The 23,112-nt window shown below is 42.4% G+C and overlaps 1 protein-coding gene and 1 long non-coding RNA gene across 3 annotated transcripts in view; one reads left to right on the forward strand and one right to left on the reverse strand.

Moving 5' to 3' along the window:
- Positions 1-335: 335 nt before the first annotated feature.
- On the reverse strand, positions 336-22,515 carry LOC148404656 (uncharacterized). Of its 2 annotated transcripts, none has more exons than XR_015861112.1 (4): positions 22,473-22,515; positions 3,491-3,596; positions 1,339-1,416; positions 336-665 (listed from the first exon to the last, which is right to left on the reverse strand). It is a non-coding gene; the product is annotated as an uncharacterized LOC148404656 (long non-coding RNA). The 2 variants fall into 2 exon arrangements; XR_015861113.1 differs by having other exon boundaries at positions 336-713.
- neurl1b (neuralized E3 ubiquitin protein ligase 1B) overlaps positions 3,509-23,112 on the forward strand; it is a 30,562-nt gene continuing 10,958 nt past the window's right edge. The window contains exon 1 of the mRNA XM_088388244.1: positions 3,509-3,700. Within this exon, the coding sequence (XP_088244370.1) occupies positions 3,601-3,700 (100 nt within the window). The 5' untranslated portion in view covers positions 3,509-3,600. The remainder of the gene's footprint in view (positions 3,701-23,112) is intronic.

A 23,112-nucleotide genomic window follows, 5' to 3' on the forward strand; every position in this document is an offset into this window, starting at 1 on the left:
AATACAAGCAATAACTGCTAGTTGTCCCATGATCCAAGACAAATTTCTCCTCAGGGAGACGAGAAGCCTTGACCCTTCAACCTTAAAAGACCTGCAGCAGCGTGCTGCGCGCGTGTGTGTGACGCTTTCTGATGTCTTTTGCCACGATGATAAAAGCTTTCTTTTCACAATATTCTAAAGCAAAACGAAAGCAAACAAGCTGCTGTTGCGTGACAAGGAGATAAAACCAGATCTGTAAGTTGACATGCAGCCCCGCAGAATGTCACAACATTACGTGTTGTTATTGACTTTTTTTTAATTTATTTACAACAAAGCGTGTAATGTAAGAAGGGACATTACATATATACATAGACACATAGTGTTGTCCTATTCATCATCTCTACCATTGTATATAAGTGATTGAAGTTTGGCGGATCTGCTGTGTCTGACAATGGGCACCAAAATGGCAAAACAGTGACATCAGTCAGAACCCAGCACAGGCAGCCAACTGCTCGTAGACCCCACTAAGAACCTTGTTTGCCCCTGCGACCCTGAGGATAAGCTTGTATTTTTCCACTGGCCGCAGGCCGAGGGGTTGTGTTCACAAGCAGCAGTCAGATCCTGTGTGGAGCATTCGAGGAATGTCTGGCATTTTCTGGCGGCCTCCGCTGCCTGCCCGCCGGGCGCTGTGATGTCACACCCAAAAACATACGTAGGAGAGCAGATGTAAATCACTGCAAAAGATTTTGGAGTTGTGTTTTGACTGCACATTTGAAATGTTTACATTCAATCAACATAGGAATTCAATGATACCTTTATCTTTAACTACAGTGAGGTCTAATCGGATAGAAAAGGGAAGTTTTCACCCACTTCCAGAAATCATTGGTGACAGTTTTGACAAAATAGAAACACTTTCTGGCTCTATGACCTTTTCAGTCATTCCAGAGTAGCACCATACTTTAAAAAGCATAAATTCCTCTTCACACATTAGTGCAGTGGTTCTTAACCTTTTTGGAGGTACCGAACCCCATCAGGTTCATATGTGCATTCACCGAACCCCTCTTTGGTGGGGGTGCCACCGGTGTGTTCGGCCATCCGCGGGCAGGGGCCGGGGCGTGTCAGGGGCGGGGCAATGACATACCAGCTCTGCCGAACCCCTGAAGCCGACTCACCGAACCCCGAGGGTTGAATCGAACCCAGGTTAAGAACCACTGCATTAGAGTGAAAGCACCAAGGCATCTTGACTCAAAACTGTGAATTATGTCAGTCTGATAAAAGGATTCTTTGACAAAGCGACCCACAGAACTGAAAAGAAAGTCTTCTGCACTAAAAAAAGACTTAATAACTACCGCACTATACCTCATGTGCTTGGGATCATACAGATGATATTTTCTTCTGCTTCTGTTCATATTCTTAAGTTCTGTATTTCTGTACACTCTGTAAAGCACAGGGGGGGGGTTGGGGGAGGAATAATCAAAATTTGTTAAAAAAAAAAAGAAAAAAAGGGCCGACCTAATATAATATAAGGGTCAATTTCTCCTCTTGTTTTGAAACAAAATAATCCAAAGTAGGGTCTAATTGGGTCATTCAATTTTTTTCACCAAAGATGGCTGGCCTGACTTTGGCTCTATTCTCACTGTTGATATACACAATTCAGACCGCATTACGAAAATATGAAGCCTTACTAAGTATTTCAACCTGATCTGAAATCTTGTGTGATATCTGCTATGATATGACGGGTTATGTTAAACGGCTTCTGAATCTTCATATCGGCTCATTCTTTCTAGTAATTGCAAGTTTATTATGTGTTCTTCCCCAGTTTTGTGTTTGTCAGTTTTTTAAATTCTAGATAGTTTAGTCATCACGTGAGAGAAATGTGACTGCTTGTAACTTCCCACTTTCCTGTTAAGTACAGTCTACATTTCCTCTAAAACAAGTAAGTAGGTGACTAATGTTGTGAATAGTGAGTCAAGTTGGTGGTTATCTGTGATGGTAACCTGATGATTGGAAAACACACAGGCACACACGTTCACCATTCTTTGGGTTGTGAGCGCTATCTTCTGGAAAAAGGGGTGCATTGCAGCAATGCAAAGCTCCCACAGTATCACGATAATAGGCATTGACAGATAATACTGAAATTATGTCATATATATAAATAGATATTTTATTATTATCAATACTGTTCTCTCATTTGTTGAATAAGTTGGGAGAATTACAGACAATTAGACCAAATTTCCAAACGTCTATCGATCTATCAATCTATCTAATCTTTTTTGAAAGATATCATTTATGGCAATAAAAACAACAAGAAGCGTTTTCATCCATCCATCCATCCATCCATCCATCCATCCATCCATCCATCCATCCATCCATCCATCCATCCATCCATCCATCCATCCATCCATCCATCCATCCATCCATCCATCCATCCATCCATCCATCCATCCATCCATCCATCCATCCATCCATCCATCCATCCATCCATCCATCCATCCATCCATCCATCCATCCATTTTCTGTACCGCTTAGTCCCCACGGGGGTCGCGGGTGTGCTGGAGCCTATCCCAGCCGTCATCGGGCAGTTGGCAGGGGACACCCTGAACCGGTTGCCAGCCAATCGCAGGGCACACAGAGACAAACAACCATTCACACTCGCACTCACACCTAGGGACAATTTGGAGTGCTCAATCGGCCTACCAAGCATGTTTTTGGGATGTGGGAGGAAACCGGAGTATGTATGCACACTGCTTTAGTTGGAGGTTCTTTTTTCTATCAAGTGCAATTGACCATTGTTACTTAGCGAGCCCTGCAAAGGCAAATCAAATGAACTGCAGACTTTTATTACATTTGAATTCAAGTTGAGCAAATATTAGTGGATGAAAATGGCCTTGATGAAGCAAAAGCTCCAATTGGTTAAAGCTGTGGGAATATGTTGAAACTGTTGCTGACCTTGCTCCAGAATGTTAATAAGTAACGGAGAAATGCCACCTGGGCCAACCTTATAAAGTAGTGGCTACCAGTAATTTCCTTACAATCAATTTATCTTATTGATATCATACAAGGAAAACAAAACCTCAACGTGTGATCACATTTCATTGTAATTAATTTGACATTTTACACAGGATGTTTGCATCTTTATTTGCCAGAAGCCCAACACACTGCAGGGCTTCATACCCACAAGATAGGAGTATAAGACTGATAGACAGTATATGTAAAGTGTTACATACTTTTATTAACTACTTTATCTGTCAGATTCGGAAAAAAATGTAGTTTGTTATTTCACTTCTGATTAAATATGCAAGTTGAACACTGCAACAGTGAAGCACACACTACAGGAATACATCCAACAACAATATCAACAGAAGCTAGTCATGGCATGATTTTGTTTTTTAACCGTCCACACACACCAAGTGACACCCACACAGATACATGTGCCGAGTTAACCTCCGAGGTCGGATTTCATTGGTCGGAACACTGAGATAACAGAAACCACATGCTCATGTTTACATACCTTCAAATTTCAGGCGGGATTTGATATTGGAGTGGAACACTAGGAAAACATCCACACATCTTTTAAGCAGACAACCAGAGGAAACTTCACGTTTGCTGGAAGAAATCTGAATGAGACACAAGATGGGAAAGAAACAGCCTTCACTTTTTCAGCTTTTCAGTCTGTTGTCATTTTCTAACAGACAAAAAAAAGAGAGGCGCAGAGAAGATGGTAAGTCACTTCTTTCTGCTTTTATGTGATCTTTGATTTTACTTGATATCCTAATAGTAAATGTGTAGGAATGAAGCACAACAACAACAACAACAACAACATCAACAACAACAACAACAACAACAACAACAACAACAATAATAATAATAATAATACTAATAATAATAATAATGATAATAATAATAACATAAAAACAGTAAAATGTTTTCGACTGTAATTATTGTTAGGATATAAATTATTGCACACAACACTGTTGTTTTATATGCGGCTTTAGCTTTTCTGAGATAACAATGGAGCAAAAATTCCCTCTGGGCTGGGGGTGTGGCCACATTTAGAATGAACCAATCATTTTCAGCTCACAATAATAATGGCAAACTTTTGAAAGTATTTGCATTGGTCTCAAGTTTTTATATCAAATTCGTCAAAAGTTTTGGAATAATAACCACAGTCCACATTTGCAAACTTCATAGTATGTCTTCTGTTTGTGTCTTTTCTTCTTTTTTACTCCTCTTTCAATATCACAATTTATTCATTCTCAAATAAAAGTTTCCCAACAGCATTACATAAACATGTAAATATTTTGGCTTCCCAGAAAATTAGGATGCCAATCAAATAAAAAAAAAAAAAACATTCTGGAACAGTATTCAATGGCGTGCTGGGAATTTTTGCCTCCTCTGAATACAATGAACTATTCCACTTTTTATTCAATTTAGATCTAATCTTGGCCGTGTTGTGAAGAGCACCAGTGGTATCACAATTAAACATTGTTATTATTAGTTGAGGACAGACAGGAAATGCCTGTCCCTCAGCTGTGGTCGCTTGTAGTGTTATGTTTACAAAGATGAAGTCATGCTTTTCCCAGACCCCAGTTGGGCAGGGCGATGGGAACAAGACAGAAAATGAGAGGCAGAAAGGCGGCCAAACAAAACATGGAGGAAAAAAAACAACAATCAATGTACAATCTGTGAATGCTCCTCTTGCATTCATTATAGAATATGTATCTATATTTACTATTCTGAATGGTCTAGAATTCTACCTGGAAAAAGTAACCATTTGCTACTTAAAAATAAAGGTGTGTAAAATCCGAAGAATATTTTTCAACATAAAGAAAAAATATAATATGCGCAGTTTCAGAAGCAAAAATTGTTTGATTCATTTTGTGCTCTTTAGTCAAGATTGGGTTGTGAATCGTTCACATTATGATCCTCAAGTAAAGAATCTTTTTCAAGACTGCCAATCTACTACAGATTGCGTTTTGTTTTCTGAATGTGGAGCTGAGATTTGGTTGCTGTTTGGCACAGGGGCAGATCTATTTTGAAGTTATACAGGGACAAACGCCACTCTAAAATCCTGAAAAATTATCTTTGCTTTATGACTGTAATGTGGCAGTTTATGTACATAAATAACTATAGCAAACATATACGGTAATAAAAAATAGAACTGCTTCATGTATTCTTTTGTTTGTATTAACGTTTAAGAATGTGGAAGTAAGTCTTCCACATTTCAGTGTGCAGCCCTCGCAGGTAAGTCTGGACACCCCTGAATTAATCCATTCAAGTTGCTGACCATCATCATGTCAATTCCTCTACCTTATATACATATTTAAAAAGTAGGCATTGTTTTTCTGAAATAAATAATGTGGTATTGAATTGATGGTCCGGTGGGATTTCCATTAGGGTGCTTGGATGCTCTTTTTATACATAGTAATGAGAATGAGGTCATCTCAACTTCAAATGAGCCTCACGTGACAGGATGACCTTTGAATGTGTACCTCCATGCAACACAAGGCTGTGCTGTGCCACAGTGCGGCGTTCCGGAGATGATTGCAGTTAGAATATCCCGCATTGTTCCCTGACAGTGAACACAGATCATTCCGTGAGATTATTTTAAAAACGTACTATTTGTTCTTTTCTTCATTGGTTGCATATACGGCCTCCAGCAACAGGTGATGTCAGACTTTATGGAACATTTGTGAAGAACAAGCAGGCCTTTACCAAGAATTTGCCCTAAAATATAGCCTTGTTTATTCTGTATATCAGAACTCACTGTTTCCTAAACCCAAGATGAATGGCTGACTTGAGTCTTGAGAGAACATAGTGTCAAATCGATGTTTAGCCTCCTAGCGCAGTTCTTCATCATCATCACTGTTTCATGTGTCGTTGTCATATATTGCTTAGATCGGCTCGTGTTTGACTAATGCAATACAGATATTAGTGGATCTTGTGTGTGTATATATTTAAATGTGATGAAACCATGCGGTAGAAGTCAGAGAGTCAGCATGATCAGTGATATACGTAAATCCGACGATTATGTTTTTGTTAGACTGAATTGTATTGTGTCAAGATACATATTGAAATTGAGCCATATATTTGCATATATAAATCTATACATGTATATCATTTTCATTTTCTTTAAAATGCTTCCTTTTAGTTAAATTTTTTGTATTACTTTGAATAGTCACGATTGTGCCGTAAAGTCAACTAAAATTCTCAAACGAGTGAAGAGCTACATTTAAATTGGACCCAGAAAAGCTCAAGTACAATATTAATCGACAAAAACAAAATAGGTTTAACTATAATTATACTTAGTTTTGTAAAGGTAATATGTAGTTTCAGTTAGTTTTCTTTTAAAAAAAACATTTTTTTTTTTTTTTATCTTGTTAAAGATTTTCCCCCCATTTTTAGTTTTTGTTATATTGTTAGTTTTCGTTTAAGTCGACATTTACAAACAGGTGCTCAAAAACTGAGCTGGCTCAATGTGTGGAAGTGTCTGGAAAAATGCAGACAGAGGAACAATTGCTCGCAAAGGCAGCTTGAGAGAGAATGATTTTCACTGTCTGGCTATGTGCAAATTCCTATTTTAAGTTGATGCCTGAAAGGTTGAATCATAAAAACAAGCAGCTCCAAAGCTGCAAGAGCTTTGCTCTCCTTCTGCATCTAATATCCCCCCGAGACGATAGATAGACATTAGGACGGGAAGTTCTCATATTTACAAGCTCTTAAAATAGCCTCGTCACCCGGCACTCTCAGTATATCGGTGTCTTGTCCAAAGTGGGGGGCCCCCCTGCAGAAGTTTCTCACACGTGTCACACGTCACAATGTCATGACCAGAGAACCTGGGAGAGTTGGGAAGAGGTCTCAGGAATGAAAAGGAAGTGGCAACAACTTGGAGAGAAACCATAAGAGTACGATAAAAGCCAGGGCTAACGGCTTGATTCTGGATGTTAGGCGGGATCAGGAAAAGGGCTACAGATGGAAGGAAGCAATCAGCAGAATAGATCAGCTAACATTGATTAGAGTATCTCTGAAACTGATTTGTACCCCCTGACTCAAGGGTTACGCAACAGAATGCTTATTTTGCCTACACATTTAAGTGACATCACATTGCCTACAACTTATACGAGACAAGGTCTCAACTTATGAGTAAGGTCTCAACTACAGTATTTTCCAGACTATAAGTCGCTCCGGAGTATAAATCGCACCAGCCATAAAATGCCCCAAAAAGTGAAAAAAAACATATATAAGTCGCTCCGGAGTATAAGTTGCATTTTGGGGGGCAATTTATTCGACAAAATCCCACACCAAAAACAGTCATGAACGAGCAACAACAGGCTAAACGATAGCAATAACAGGCTAAACGATAGGTATGCTAACGTGACAAACACAAACAAAGAGCTGAGAACGGGCCTGATGTAACATATAGAGTGATTAAGGACAACTATTACATGAATAACATGTTTATAAAACCATTGGTGTCACTCCAATTCATTAAATCCATCAATCATTCGATACGATAGCAACAGGCTAAACGATAGGTATGCTAACGTGACAAACACAAATGAGGAGCTGAGAACGGGCCTGACGTAACATATAGAGTGATTTAGGACAACCATTACATAAATAACATGTTAACATAAAAAACATATATAAATTGCTCTGGAGCATAAGTCGCATTTTGGGGGGAAATTTATTCGACAAAATCAAACACCAAGAACAGACATGAACGAGCAACAACAGGCTAAACGATAGGTATGCTAACGTGACATAAACACAAACGAAGAGCTGAGAACGGGCCTGATGTAACATTCAGAGTTATTAAAAAAAACTATTACATAAATAACACGCTCACAAAACCATCGGTGTCACTCCAATTCATTAAATCCATCGATCGTTCTTTGTCACCAATGGCTGCGCGCGGCTGAGGGCGCTTGCACTTCAAAATATTCCACAGGCTCATTTAACGATAGATAAACTATATTTCAAATAACTATAATATAAGCAATAATATTATCAAACCATCCGTGCACTTTAAATCCATTAAATCCATCGATCAAATTCCTCGTCCTTTGTCAACATCGCCACGCGTGCGCCCTGACGTCAGCCTCGTCTTTATTCCACAGATCTAGTATATAACTATATTGTAGCGTTAACAAAGTACAAGGATAGACGTGGGTTTGGTAAACGGCTCTTTATTCCACAAAACAAACTTCCAAGGGTGTGGCGGCGTTGACTTCCATACACGAGAGCTCCATGGCAGAGGACCGGGCGTGCGTAATGGCCATGTCCGAGCCCCATGCACCGTTCGCGGACAGCCACTCGGCCGAGCGCCGGCCCCCGACTCAGTAGAGTAGGACCGGGCGTGCGTAAAAGCCATAATAGTTTTTCAAACCTTCTATGTCACTCCAAATCCTTAATTCCTTTAAACTCTTTGTCCTCCGTGTCACTTAGAAATGATCACTGCGAATGATGCCGGTAGTCCTTACGTGGGTTGCGCCGTGCGGTGCCACTGACGTCACTTGAAATAGTAATCCATTGGTACATCACGGTTCTCCAAACTTTCTTTCTGCTGCTCGATTACTGTTTTCAGCTGCATATTTTACAACTTGAAGTTTGTAACTTGCAAAATATGAGTTTCTTTTTGGTGCCATTTTTCTTAAGCCCACCCAGTTGATGAGTCACGACCAACGGTGAAATTTAAAGCGCCCTCATCCAGTTTCGTCTGAAAATATACCGTATTTGCCGGTGTATTGGTCGACCTTTTTCGATCCAAAATCGACCGAAAAAAATCGACCTCGACTTATACACCGAGTCATAAAATTTAACTTCGTATTCATCGCTTCAAATGTGATGGTAACCAAGGCCGTTTCTCATGCATCTCATTGTGCGTTGCACTTAGAAAATTTGAACCGGGCGGCGTGCGCGAGTGCGCGGCCCGCTGGAAGTCGAATGAGGCGCCGCCACCACCTCCGCGGTGCTTATAAACAGCCGATCCGCTCGGCGGGGGCTATTTTCGGCCACTTGGCTCGTGCGCACGGCCTCCCGGATGTGCCGGGCGGGTGCGCGAGCTCGCCGGCCGCTGGAAGTCGAATGAGACGCCGCGACCACCTCCGCGGTGCTTATAAACAGCCGATCCGCTCGGCGGGGGCTATTTTCGGCCACTTGGCTCGTGCGCACGGCCTCCCGGATGTGCCGGGCGGGTGCGCGAGCTCGCCGGCCGCTGGAAGTCGAATGAGGCGCCGCCACCACCTCCGCGGTGCTTATAAACAGCCGATCCGCTCGGCGGGGGCTATTTTTGGCCACTTGGCTCGTGCGCACGGCCTCCCGGATGTGCCGGGCGGGTGCGCGAGCTCGCCGGCCGCTGGAAGTCGAATGAGGCGCCGCCACCACCTCCGCGGTGCTTATAAACAGCCGATCCGCTCGGCGGGGGCTATTTTCGGCCACTTGGCTCGTGCGCACGGCCTCCCGGATGTGCCGGGCGGGTGCACGAGCTCGCCGGCCGCTGGAAGTCGAATGAGACGCCGCGACCACCTCCGCGGTGCTTATAAACAGCCGATCCGCTCGGCGGGGGCTATTTTCGGCCACTTGGCTCGTGCGCACGGCCTCCCGGATGTGCCGGGCGGGTGCGCGAGCTCGCCGGCCGCTGGAAGTCCAATGAGGCGCCGCGATCTCCTCCGCGGTGCTTATAAAGTGCCGATCCGCTCGGCTTGGAGCTATTTCCGGCCTCCCGTTGGTGCCGGGTGGCGTGCGCGAGCTCGCCGGCCGCGATCTCCTCCGCGGTGCTTATAAACAGCCGCATGCGCACGGCCTCCCGGAATTTGAACACATTTCGTCAATAAATTTCGCATATTGAATTTTGAAGTTTAATATAATGCAACAATTGAGCTCGACTTATACAAAGGATATATCATAAAATCGTAAATTTCCGTCGAATTTTAGGGGGTCGACTTATACACCGAGTCGACCTGTACACCGGCAAATACGGTATATTTTTTCATGTGGTTTTTTGTTTTGTTTATTTGGTTGTTTTATCAAAGACAAAGTCTGCTTTATTGTCGATTTTTTTTTTCATATACCAAGACACGCAAAGAGATTGAAATTACGTTCCCACTGTCCCTCGGTGAGATAGTACACATATGCATACAAGCAACACAAAAAAACCCAAGAAGGCATAAACAATGAATAAATAAGAGTGTTGAATAAATAGACAAATAATAATAAATAATAATAATAAATATAAGAGACAGTGGACTTGGATATGGTGCTTTAAAGTGTTAATTGCTTTATTTGATGTTTTCTCTATTTTTTATGTTTTGAATATGTTCAAGATAAAGATATAAAAGCATGTTGAGTGATCAACTATACTAAAAATAACATGGGAAGTGGTCAACTATACTTTTAAGTGATGTCTTAATGATCAAATAAAAATTTGTGGAAAAAAAACGTATATAAGTTGCTCCTGAGTATAAGTCGCCCCCCCACCCAAACTATGAAAAAAAAACGCGATTTATAGTCCGGAAATTACGGTAAATGTCCCAATCTCCAGTTCAGTTTACATTGGTTCACTCCCTTCTTTTGATGTCTGGTATTTAGTGCTGATATGCTGCAAGTGAGCCTTCAGATAGCCAAGCTGATAGCAAGCAACACAACTGCACGGATAGTGAAACCTCCTCCCGTCTATGTTTCATGGTAAAATGTTCAGAATCTTGACAGCGTTGGGCAAGCGCTTTGGACAATGATCATATGTAAGATTGCTTATTACTTACATTCAAAACACAAACAAAAATCGAATAAAGTGGTGGCAAGTATCTTCACACCAAAAATGCTTGCTTGTACCTGCGGATTGCTAGCAAATTGGCTTACTTTTATCCAAGGTTGGCGCAATTATTATTTTGACCCAGTGGATTGGGTTGAAGATTCAATTTATGCTGGCTCCCAATGTGGTGGGTATAAATAATCCAGTATTTTGTACCTAGCACTAGGTTAGCTATTTTACCCAAATTGGGCTACTTTTGACCCAGCAGTCATCGAGATAAAAGAAAACAACAAAGAATTGCAATATAATCTAAAAGGAAATGTTACAATCCAAAACAGAAAAAGTCTGTATTTGTCATATTAGTGACAATACAATCCTACATGTTACCTACACTGTGTGTGTATTAGACTCTTTGGTGCGTATCATCCCCTGCGGAGTGGGGGGAAAAAAACAAAAGGGGATTGGAAGTCATGATTCAGCTGACACGTTTTGCCAGATAGCATCTTGGCAAAATTGACTATTTTGATAGAATTTTTTTTTTTTTAAACATCACGTTTTGCCCTCTTACTGCCCTCTTTGAAGACATCGGCACTCGTGTTCATGTTGTTCAACATCAAAGTGGGTCAGGCTGTCTCACATGGAAAAACAAAGCAGGCCTTTGCTGCTTAGTCTTCATTGCTTTTAGGCTCATGTGCTGCTGCTGCTGCAGGGCTGCATGTTGTCTCAAGTCATGAGAGCTACTTCTCCATGGGAGACAATCATGCATATTTTTCTTAAAAAAAAAGAACGCACCCAAGTGGGTTTGTCTTCATGTGGTGAAGCATCCCTCTTCGAACACAATAACGCCATCAATGATAATATTATGAGTCAGAAGACTGAGATTGTTGAGCCAAGAGTGCTCCTCCGTGAAGGGCATCCATCTATCCATCCATCCCTCCGGCACATCAGCTTCAAGCAGCTCCATGGGAACGGTTTCCCTGGAGACGTCAACTAACAGGACCTACTATCGAGCGCCAGGCATGCATTCTAATCAGCAGTGAGGTGGCAGACTCTGAGCTATTAGCATCAGTGACATTTTTTATATGGACAAAAACACTCACGACATACCAGAAACGACTACAGGTGAAATCACCATAGGAGAAGTGTCAATAAGTTTCATCAAATATGTGTTATTTAACTCTTCCAATGTGGTGTCTCCTTTTAAGGCAAATTAATTTACATGACTGAATCTTATGCTAACCATTGGGTTGACAGTTGACATGATGAGCTTTGACAGGCAGATTTCCATCCTCCAAAAGGTTGATAGCATATCCTTCATACAAAAACAAACACTGCAGTTGTGTTTTGTGACTTTATTGCTATGCCATTCAGATTAGGGCTGAACAATTTTGTGGACGAATATAATTGCGACCCCTCCTCCGTACCGCCGTGAAATAATTGTGATTTAATATGAGATTGTTTCTACTTTTTAACATAAGCAATAAATTCACTTTTACGGTGATTTGCAATCATGGTAAATTATGTGAGTAAACTTTTTTTTCCCAGTATGTTAAAAAGACATGTAATTTTAAATGGTGGCACATGATTGCTGGTGCATCATTTAATGAGTTTATTGCCCATATATTTAGTAGCAATACATACAGATACACAACAATCGTGTTCAAATGCACATTTGCATAGATCACCTGCTGCTTCTACATTCTAAGGTCGGCGTCTATTTGTCCAAGTGGTCGTAAACAGAATGTTCACCATTCGACAGGAAAACTTTCATTAAACTTACGGCACGTCCATGCCGACCACAGGAAGGACATCTGCTCTTACGTAACATGGGATCTAAGGATACCTGCCGTACTGTACGCTTGGCCATTCAATGAGCGGATGCTCCACGTTCAATATAGAACATGACAGCTGCTGGCTGCTCATGAACGTCTCTCATTTAGGGGGACACATTGCAATCTTCCTTTGAACCAGGGATTATCACAAGCAGGCCTGCGTGTCTTTCTTGGCTTCTCCCGAGTGACCAGACAAGGTTGAGAATAGCAGTCATATTTCAGGTCACGACTCCGAGCGCTCATTGGGTCGCTAAGTTCCCTTTGGTCAAGGTCAGGATCATGTTAGGCGCCAATCCAGTCACTTTGTTACAATGTGTCAACAAATACTGCTGGTTGTATTGTCCTGTGTGTGAGGGGCACTCAAATAGAAGGGCAACAAATATTTTTTTAATGAGTCACAGGTCTGTTTATTGATGTTGGTAGGATAAATGTAGGATGTAGGATAAATAACAATAATTGAATAGACATGTAATCTGTATCTATCAAGAATGCTGTCAAATTAGCAACATTTATGCATTTAACATAGCACTTTCTCTATTGTACTCTCATTGGAGGCCGCGTCAAATGTTACTTTCATTATATTCTGCGGGCCACTAGAAAATGGATGGTGGACCGCAAATGGCACACATGCCGGACTTTGGACACATTTGAGTATCTTAGAGGATGTCAGATCAGTATGTGTGTTTAACAGAAAAAAAATGGTTTCTTAAACAAAAATATATGTAACTGGTGGCTTCTACTAGTCCTTCCCGTCGTACATTACAGCCATCAAGACATTTAAAGTGCTCAAAATTGAACACATGGAGGTGTCGAAACAAAGTGATATAGCCCATTTTCACCCCAGGAACTACACCCCTGATTTACATCAATGTTGTAGAGGCTGTTGTGGGAATGCAGAAGAACAATGGGCCACAGGAACATTTTGAAGGATGAAAGAAAGCTCCTGGAGTTTTTGATAGCCAAGGATTCAACTGGAAGTTGAAAGGTTTTGAATGGCTCTTTTTAGCAATTTTCCCAAACTGCTCAAGTTTCCTTAATGAGATTTTGGATTGGTTTCTCCTCCTGAAACTCCAAGTGCAGCCATTTGGAGTTTAACATTTAGGAGCCGGAGGGCAAAATTCTGGCGAGTGGTTTTCTTTTGTGTCATAAATTCTAATAATGTTAACAGACCTAATTGGAAGTTTCTAAACGTCAAGTATTCATCCTGTTCCCAGCATAGTATATGGCTGTACTGTATGTATTTTATAACTGTTCTAAACTCAAAATGCAGCAGGTGAACAACACACATCCATCTGTTTAATGTTAGGGTCACAAAACATGCATTATGTTTTGGGTACACATTGACATAAAGCCAGCATCCAACCCACTTCTCATTAAGGCAGAATAATCTGTTTTGAAATGGTGATTAATAATGCAAAGCATAACCTTGTAAATGTTAATGTTTCACCAGAAGAGTTACTATTCCTGGCTTGTGTGTTAGGCATGCCAGTTATGTGCAGTCATGTTAAAAAGAAACAAAAAAATACAATAAGAACTTGACATGCACTAGATTTTTTCTCTTTTACCAAGAGACTGGACACCACTCAGCTGCAATTACTGAAAACAGCAAATTCATGTAATTTCCGCTGCATTAAGCATGTGACTGTGGAAGCACTTTGGAGATGAAGAAAAAAAAGGCTGACCAGTTGGGAATTCTCATTGCCAAATGTTCCCTTGATTTACTAAGTACAAAATGAAAATTGAGGGGATTTGCAAGACATTTTATTTTATTATATTTTTATCAACACTAAGTATTTTAAAACTGTTTTTCGTTTGAAAACATTTGTCAATTTGTGTTTTTTTTTAAGTTCATATTTACTTATTATAGTAAATTATATATATATATTTTTATTTATTTTAACCGTAAATGAAATTTATAAATATTGTATTTTTTAATTTTCAAATCGTTTGTTTGAATTCCTGTGGAACATATTAAGGCCCCTCCGCGAGTCGTCACCTTATCGTGGTGGAGGGGTTTGCGTGCCCCTATGATCCTAGGAGCCATGTTGTCGGGGGCTTCATGCCCCTGGTAGGGTCACCCATGGCAAACGGGTCCTAGGTGAGGGGTCAGACAAAGCACGGCTCACCCAAGCCCCTTATGATGAAAAACATAAATGGACTTTGTTTTCCCTCGCCCGGACGCGGGTCACCGGGGCCTCCCTCTGGAGCCAGGCCTGGAGGCGGGGCTCGAAGGCGAGCGTCTGGTGGCCGGGCCTTCGCCCATGGGGCCCGGCCGGGCATAGCCCGAAATGGAAACGTGGGTCCCCCTTCCCATGGGCTCACCACCTGTGGGAGGAGCCGAAGGGGTCGGGTGCAATGTGAGCTGGGCGGCAGCCAAAGGCAGGGACCTTGGCGGTCTGATCCCCGGCTGCAGAAGCTGGCTCTTGGGACATGGAATGTCACCTCTCTGGCTGGAAAGGAGCCCGAGCTGGTGTGCGAGGCAGAAAGATTCCGACTAGATATAGTCGGACTAGCCTCCACACACAGTTTGGGTTCCGGTACAAGCCCTCTCGAGAGGGGCTGGACTTTCTTCCACTCTGGAGTTGCCCACGGTGAGAGGCGTCGAGCAGGTGTGGGTATACTTATTGCCCCCCGGCTGGGCGCCTGCACATTGGGGTTCACCCCGGTGAACGAGAGGGTAGCCTCCCTCCGCCTTCGGGTGGGAGGACGGGTCCTGACTGTTGTTTGTGTCTATGCACCAAACAGCAGCTCAGAGTACCCACCCTTCTTGGGGTCCCTGGAGGAAGTGCTGGAGAGCGCTCCTTCTGGGGACTCTATCGTTCTACTGGGTGACTTCAATGCTCACGTGGGCAATGACAGTGAGACCTGGAAGGGCGTGATTGGGAGGAACGGCCCCCCTGATCTGAACCCGAGCGGTGTTCTATTGTTGGACTTCTGTGCTCGACACGGATTTTCAATAATGAACACCATGTTCAAACATAAGGGTGTCCATGTGTGCACTTGGCACCAGGACACCCTAGGCCGCAGTTCGATGATCGACTTTGTAGTCGTGTCATCGGATTTGCGGCCGCATGTTTTGGACACTCGGGTGAAGAGAGGGGCGGAGCTGTCAACTGATCACCACCTGGTGCCGGTCCGACCTGGCAGACCCAAACGCTCTGTGAGGGTCTGCTGGGAACGTCTGGCAGAATCTCCTGTCAGGAAGAGCTTCAACTCCCACCTCCTGCAGAGCTTTTCCCACGTCCCGGGGGAGGCGGGGGACATTGAGTCTGAGTGGACCATGTTCCGCGCCTCCATTGTTGAGGCGGCCGACCGGAGCTGTGGCCGTAAGGTCGTTGGTGCCTGTCGTGGCGGCAATCCCCGAACCCGCTGGTGGACACCGGCGGTAAGGGATGCCGTCAAGCTGAAGAAGGAGTCCTATCGGGCCGTTTTGGCCTGCGGGACTCCGGAGGCAGCTGACAGGTACCGGATGGCCAAGCGGAACGCGGCTTCGGCGGTTGCTGAGGCAAAAACCCGGGCGTGGGAGGAGTTCGGTGAGGCCATGGAGAATGACTTTCGGACGGCTTCGAGGAAATTCTGGTCCACCATCCGGCGTCTCAGGAGGGGGAAGCAGTGCAACGTCAACACTGTTTACAGTGGGGATGGCGTGCTGCTGACCTCGACTCGGGACGTCGTGAGTCGGTGGGGAGAATACTTCGAAGACCTCCTCAATTCCACCTACACGCCTTCCATTGAGGAAGCAGGGCCTGGAGACTCTGAGGCGGATTCCCCAATCTCTGGGGTCGAAGTCACTGAGGTAGTCAAAAAACTCCTCGGTGGCAAGGCCCCGGGGGTGGATGAGATCCGCCCGGAGTTCTTAAAGGCTCTGGATGTTGTGGGGCTGTCATGGCTGACACGCCTCTACAACGTTGCGTGGACATCGGGGACAGTGCCTCTGGATTGGCAGACTGGGGTGGTGGTTCCCCTCTTTAAGAAGGGGGACCGGAGGGTGTGTTCCAATTACAGGGGAATCACACTCCTCAGCCTCCCTGGTAAGGTCTATTCAGGGGTGCTGGAGAGGAGGGTCCGTCGGGAGGTCGAACCTCGGATTCAGGAGGAGCAGTGTGGCTTTCGTCCTGGCCGTGGAACAGTGGACCAGCTCTACACCCTCGGCAGGATCCTCGAGGGTGCATGGGAGTTCGCCCAACCAGTCCACATGTGTTTTGTGGACTTGGAGAAGGCGTTCGACCGTCTCCCTCAAGAGGTTCTGTGGAGGGTGCTTCGGGAGTACGGGGTGCCGAGCCAACTGATAAGGGCGGTTCGGTCCCTGTATCGCCGATGCCAGAGTCTGGTCCGCATTTCCGGCAGTAAGTAAGCTCGGGCATCTTATCAGGATGCCTCCTGGACGCCTCCCTGGGGAGGTGTTCCGGGCATGTCCCACCGGTAGGAGACCCCGGGGACGACCCAGGACGCGCTGGAGAGACTATGTCTCTCAGCTGGCCTGGGAACGCCTTGGGATCCCCCGGGATGAGCTGGATGAAGTGGCTGGGGAGAGGGAAGTCTGGGAGTCCCTCCTAAAGCTGCTGCCCCCGCGACCCGACCCCGGATAAGCGGAAGAAGATGGATGGATGGATGGCATATTAAGGAATATCTTATTTTATCTTTTGGGGAATAAATATTATTAATGTATTAATATATATAAAAAATATTATTATTATTGATACTACTACCTACTACTAGTAATAATGATAATAATAATAATGATAATAATAATAATAAACAGTTGGCTTAACAGTTGGCAGTTAGGTTAATTTTATGTTTTGTTTTTAGATGATCAATACAAAGTCAGGAATTTCTGATATTCTATTGCTTATAATTATCTACAGCTTTCAGTATACGTGGCTAAAAATGTGGTAGGTCATGAATTTATATGAATGAACTTGAATATTGCACATGCATCTGCATCCGTTTTGCACAAGGCCAGAAGAAGTCGAACTGTGTTGTTTTAGGCTGAGAGTATTTCCTGCTTCTCCATCAGTTGTGCATCCGCTTCTCAGCGCACAGAACACTGACACAATAGAACAGATGGAGGAAGAACACTGTCCATGCTTGCATCTGGTTTAAATTGCATTGCATTGATGGGCCATTTTTAGCACATCTCCCACTGACACAGAGGCCTAAAACAACACTGAAGAAAAGCCTTGCTGCTTCTCCGTACTCGAGAACCAGAACACCACTCAAAAAGCAAAATGCAATTCTAACAATGAGCAAGAGGCTTAAAGAAGTTCGCATGGAACCTTGTTGAATTTCCTGCGCGACTAATGAAGGATTGTTCCTGTTGTCTTTTTCAACGCTTGACTGCTCACATTGTATTTCAGTAGCGGGGGCCAGTGACTGTCTGGAGCTGTCATGTTACGTAAGCACATACTGTGTGACACATCTAGTGGAAACTCCAGAAGTTCCCAATGCCCCAGTAAATGAATGTGTTCATTAAGGCTTCCATAAGAATGGGGCTAAAATTTCCAGGTTTACTTCCAACAGGGAGTAGGGATCACATGTCACCCATTTCTCTTATTCCACAACATTCTGTCTTTGTCAAGAGGCATAATGACAAAAATGACACAATGGGGAAAATATAAGGATTCAGGAACATGTTGTTGAAAGAAGATTAACCTCAAACAGAATTCTATCTGAAAGTGTGGTCAAACTCTTACTAATTATGCTAGTAGGAAATAATCCATTCCATGATGAAACCTTGACAGCTTTGTCAAAATGTACAAGTATCTCAGTATTTGTAAACAGCCATAACAAGAAAAGATGAATGAATGAATGAATGAATCCATAAATGAATAAATAAATAAATAAATAGAGCTCAGTACGACTTCAGAGGCCAACATAAAATATTTTTACGACTTCTGAAAAACAAATACATACAACAAAATAACTGCCGCCTGCTTATATTAAAGTGATCATTGTTCCCATCAAAACATGCTAAATCACCGTGGCCTAACCATAATCAAGACAGTGAAGAGGTTGTGTTCATCCACCAAATTATTTGTAATGACATGCTTGCTTATCCTTCCTGATAAGAAACATTTAAATTTTAAACATTAAAGATTTTAAGTCATTCGTTTTTTTTTCTTGACATAAATTTAAATGAAATGAAGCGTAAATGGAATCTCAGTTTAAAATTGCACCCGTGAAACCAAACCTTTCATCTGCCACAATGTGTTGAGTCTCGTGATTCGAGGTTTTGTGAAAACTGGAACAATTTGCCCGGGCACTGAGCACATGGCAATACCTCTAACCGCAATATTGCCCCAGTTAAAGGCAAACAGTCCAGATGTGAATGCACTGCAGAAGAAAAGATATAAAATCTCAGATTAAACATAGCTGTTGTTTTGGTGCATGTGTGCTTGGTTGGGTTCACATGACTGACTTTGTCCATTATAGCAACACTTGGGTTTCGAGAGAAGGTTTTTCCGAATATTGAGAATCACTACATTCAAAAGCTTTCAAATGCAATTTTCTGATCAGGAGTTCAAACTTTGACTCGGTAAGAATTTTCAAAAACATGTAGGTTAGGTTAATTACAGAGTCTACATTGAGAATTTATCCACTGCACTGTACTTTTAAAAAATCCATCCAAAAAATCCATAAAATAACGAAATGACCTAAAAGAAGAAAAGAAACGTATTTATAAAACAAAGATAGTGTATAAAAAGATACCATAATGAACTGAAACTATTTTTAATGTTTATAAAAAAAAAGGATAATCATGGCAAAAATCTCCATTTTCATCTATCATTTAATTTCACACATGCACTGTTGGGGCTCATTCAAATGTATTTATTTCTGTATTCATGTATGGCTGCAGAAAAGAAAGAAGGTCAAATAATTATATTGAAATTGTAGCTTAGGCTACTTTATTATTATAATACTTTATTTAATATAATACTATATAATATATATTTTTTGCACTCCAGAAATACATAATGCATAAAACAACTAATACGCAAACTAATTAATACTAGACTAAAATGAAGCATTTAAAAAAAAAATTCAAAATTAATAAAAACAGCATATTGTGACATATTCTTTGAACTTTCAAGTGCAAAGTTCCGTGAGTGAAACGCTGACCCAGTGTCTCATTGTGAATTATATTAACATCTTTCTATGCCTTTAAATCAGCAAGGATGTGCCTTTTGCTGTTCTGTGACCTCCCAGGGGCAACTTGTCTTCTGTCATGTTGTCAAAGCTATCAGAGTGGCATATCTGTGCTAACAGCGACCGGAGGCATCTGGTTAGAGTAAAACGAGGTTCACATACTGACCACACTGCAGTCAACGGAGAGTGTAAATGTAGTAACCACACCACACCACAACTGTTAACAGCAAGTGGCTATAATTAATATACTGTGCTTTAATTAGGATTTATAGTTAATCTTGATGTGTCTTTTGTTGCTTTTCCTCTCACAAAGGCTTGGGAAACTTAAATCCTTACATCGTTAGGTTACATCGAGGTACCGTCTAGAAAATCTTGAAAATAATCACGTTTGCAAAAAAAAAACACTCTCTGGTATCCTTCTGTAATAAAAAGCTAAATAAAAAGCTAAAACATAGTTGTGTGCAAAATCTTGTGTGGTATGAAGATGCAGGGGCGATATTCGTTGAAAAGGATGTGGCCAATGGGGCAGCAGCCCCCCTCTGTTGACCTTCAGTCGATGAAGGATATGAAAGGTAAATGATATGAAAAGGCATCTAACTGTGACCGATGGCATGAAGGCAATTAGACAGCTCATGTCGATTAAAAACATTTTTGAAAAATTTATACAACCAGAAATTAGAATGCCATCATTCTCGTGGTCACTTTCAGGCAATGTCTTCAGTGTGAGAAATGAACTTGGTAGCTTTGGCTTTACAATGCAGACTAATTTATTTGTGCTTTGTGAGTGGGAATTTGAGTGCAGGCCTGTTATGCTGATTGTCTGGCACAGGACTGCTTATGAAAACACAAGTTATCACACTCACGCTTTCTTGCCAATAACATTGACACATTTTCAAAGAATGTCAACCTTTTTTGGCATTCAGCAGTTTCCATAACGAGCATTTAATCCATGCGTGTGGAGTAAAATCAACACGGCAATCATTCCATTCTCATCAAGACAAGTGTGTATGTGCTCAGGCAGTGAAGCATCATGAGGATCAGCACTTGTTTCTGCGACTCTGCTGTGTTTACAGGCAAAGCTTGATTGCACAGCTCATTGCAGGCTCCATATTCACTTCCTGTGTTGATCCCCTTTGCCATAGCGGCCTTTCAATCCGTTGCCATGACAAGGGCGTGGGGAGACTGGGAGAGTCCAGTTCTGCTTCGCTTCGACCCAAACACCATTCAGCAAAGGTTCATATAAGGAGCCACCATATCCTGCTAAAACAAACAGAGCCGACGAAGTCGAAACAAATGCTTTTGTTTCGCAGATATATTTAGATCCAAACTGCCTTCACCCAAATGGCATCTCTCACAGGCTGTTTGCCCTCAAGAAGAATAAGACCTCTGCGAGCATGTTGGCATCAGCTGAAACCCCGAGGGGCTTTATCCTCATTGTACTAATCTAAATATATTGCACATGCGCAATGGAAAACATCTCTTTGCCCATTAAGATCACAAGATTTGCAAATTTTCACTGAAGGGACTATAAACCATGTTGTATGGGAAATGAACTGTCCAGATCCTTCCTTCGCTCATAGTCTGAGTCAGTCCTTCAAGCCCTGCAGGCCATGACTGCTCTGAGAGCCGTGTCGTTCAGAAGACAGGAAACAGCTTGAGAGAAGTCCAGCAGTCAAGGCCACGGGAGGGGGAGAGGGAAAAAGGGGATTTCCTCACATGATGGCCCAGACCTTTATCAAACGTGTGCCGTCTTTGATTTGGTGCGCCATATGAATGTGATCACTGCTGTGGGATCTACATAACATTTAAGCAGCCCATTTGAAAGGAATCCCTGGCTTTTGGGCGCTTGGATAGAGTCATCTGCAATTTTGACCTAAAATAGCACTCACTGGTTATCAGAATGTTTGCAAACATTATGGCTTATTTGGATAATTGTTTGTCTCTAGTGATTCACATAGCATACAATATATCTGCCCTGGGCTCACTTATAGTACAATGCTCCATTCTGTATTGGCCTGGCTGGGATTGACTCGTGATACAACCTGCTGCCACTGTGACCCTGAACAAGATAAACAGTGGATGTTGGTCATAGCTTCTCCTTTACATAGCATGCTTCCTCTTATAGTGACCACGGGGTTTTTCCTACTCGACTGCAAGCACGGCATTTATTAAAAACATCCACATTTGTACAAATGGTTGTTTAAGTTTAGAGAACGCTGTCTGTTGATCAGTTGATGCACTGGTTAGTTTCGCGTTAAAACGAGTAGGAAATAAGGAACTGGCTAACTTTTGCAGTTTCTCTTTCAAGTGTAAGGTCATTGATGCAGTACAGTTAGGGACTAAAGTGATGGTCACCACCTTCCTTGTTCCCGCATATTGTATTTGACATACTCATCATGAGCAGTCGAGACAAAGTGAGCTGGCAAAGTCATACTTATTCCCGCTTGCAGTGTTGACCATGCTGATGAGTATTTTGCCATTGAAAGGATTACAAAAGCAAAGACAATGGGGGGAGTGCGGGTGGACAAACAAACACAACCCAGCACTAAACATACATTTGGGGCTGAGGGGAGAAAAAAGGTGGACAGAAGAAGACAATGGGTACTAACTAATCAAAACCCTCCACAGAGCAAAGAACAAAAATCACAGCAGTCCTTTAGTGCAAATAGTATGCCAAAAAAGTAATGACTGTCAGAACAAGCAAAAGCAACACAAAGCCGGGGGAATGGTGACAAGCAATGAACAATAACATCCGTGCTTACCCTGCTAATGATGACAGCCAGCAGGTGCGATGCAGAAGACTCCGCCCACCAACATTCTCCATGGAGACGTCAACAAAAAAAACAAAGCAGGGTGGTGACAAGATTGTAACAGTTAACGGTCCATGTACTATCGTCCACGCTGAATTTACTATACGGACCACTAGTGGAAGAACTGTGATTAGTAGTAAAAAATAAAATAAAATACTGTCTTTCAGGATGAAAATTCACCAGTTGAATCTGTTTGCCAATTTGGACATTTAATGTAGCATTCTAGTGGTGCTGGAATTTTTCAGTGGGTAACCCGACTGACTTTGGCCATGGCGATCGGGATTCAAACCCATATCTAGACAGACGGTATTGTCCAGTTGGGTCTTTAAGTAAAACTTTTTAACAATTGTATGGGTAGTTTTTACCCCTTGTAAGATCAGAATTTTACCCATAATGCATTATATTTGAGTGATTATACAGTCCCCCCCCCCAATATTTACGTGCATCATTTCTGTTCAAACTATACAGCTACAGTATCTTACTACAATATTTAATCTACATATGAGGAATAAAATCTGCCTTATTTTTTATGAACACTTGGGCCTAATATGCCACTGTATTTGACAACTGGCTATTATGATGGTAATTTAGA

Source organism: Syngnathus floridae, chromosome 1 (assembly GCF_059516105.1).
Source record: "Syngnathus floridae isolate MCC-2025c chromosome 1, RoL_Sflo_1.0, whole genome shotgun sequence".
Lineage (NCBI taxonomy): Eukaryota > Metazoa > Chordata > Actinopteri > Syngnathiformes > Syngnathidae > Syngnathus > Syngnathus floridae.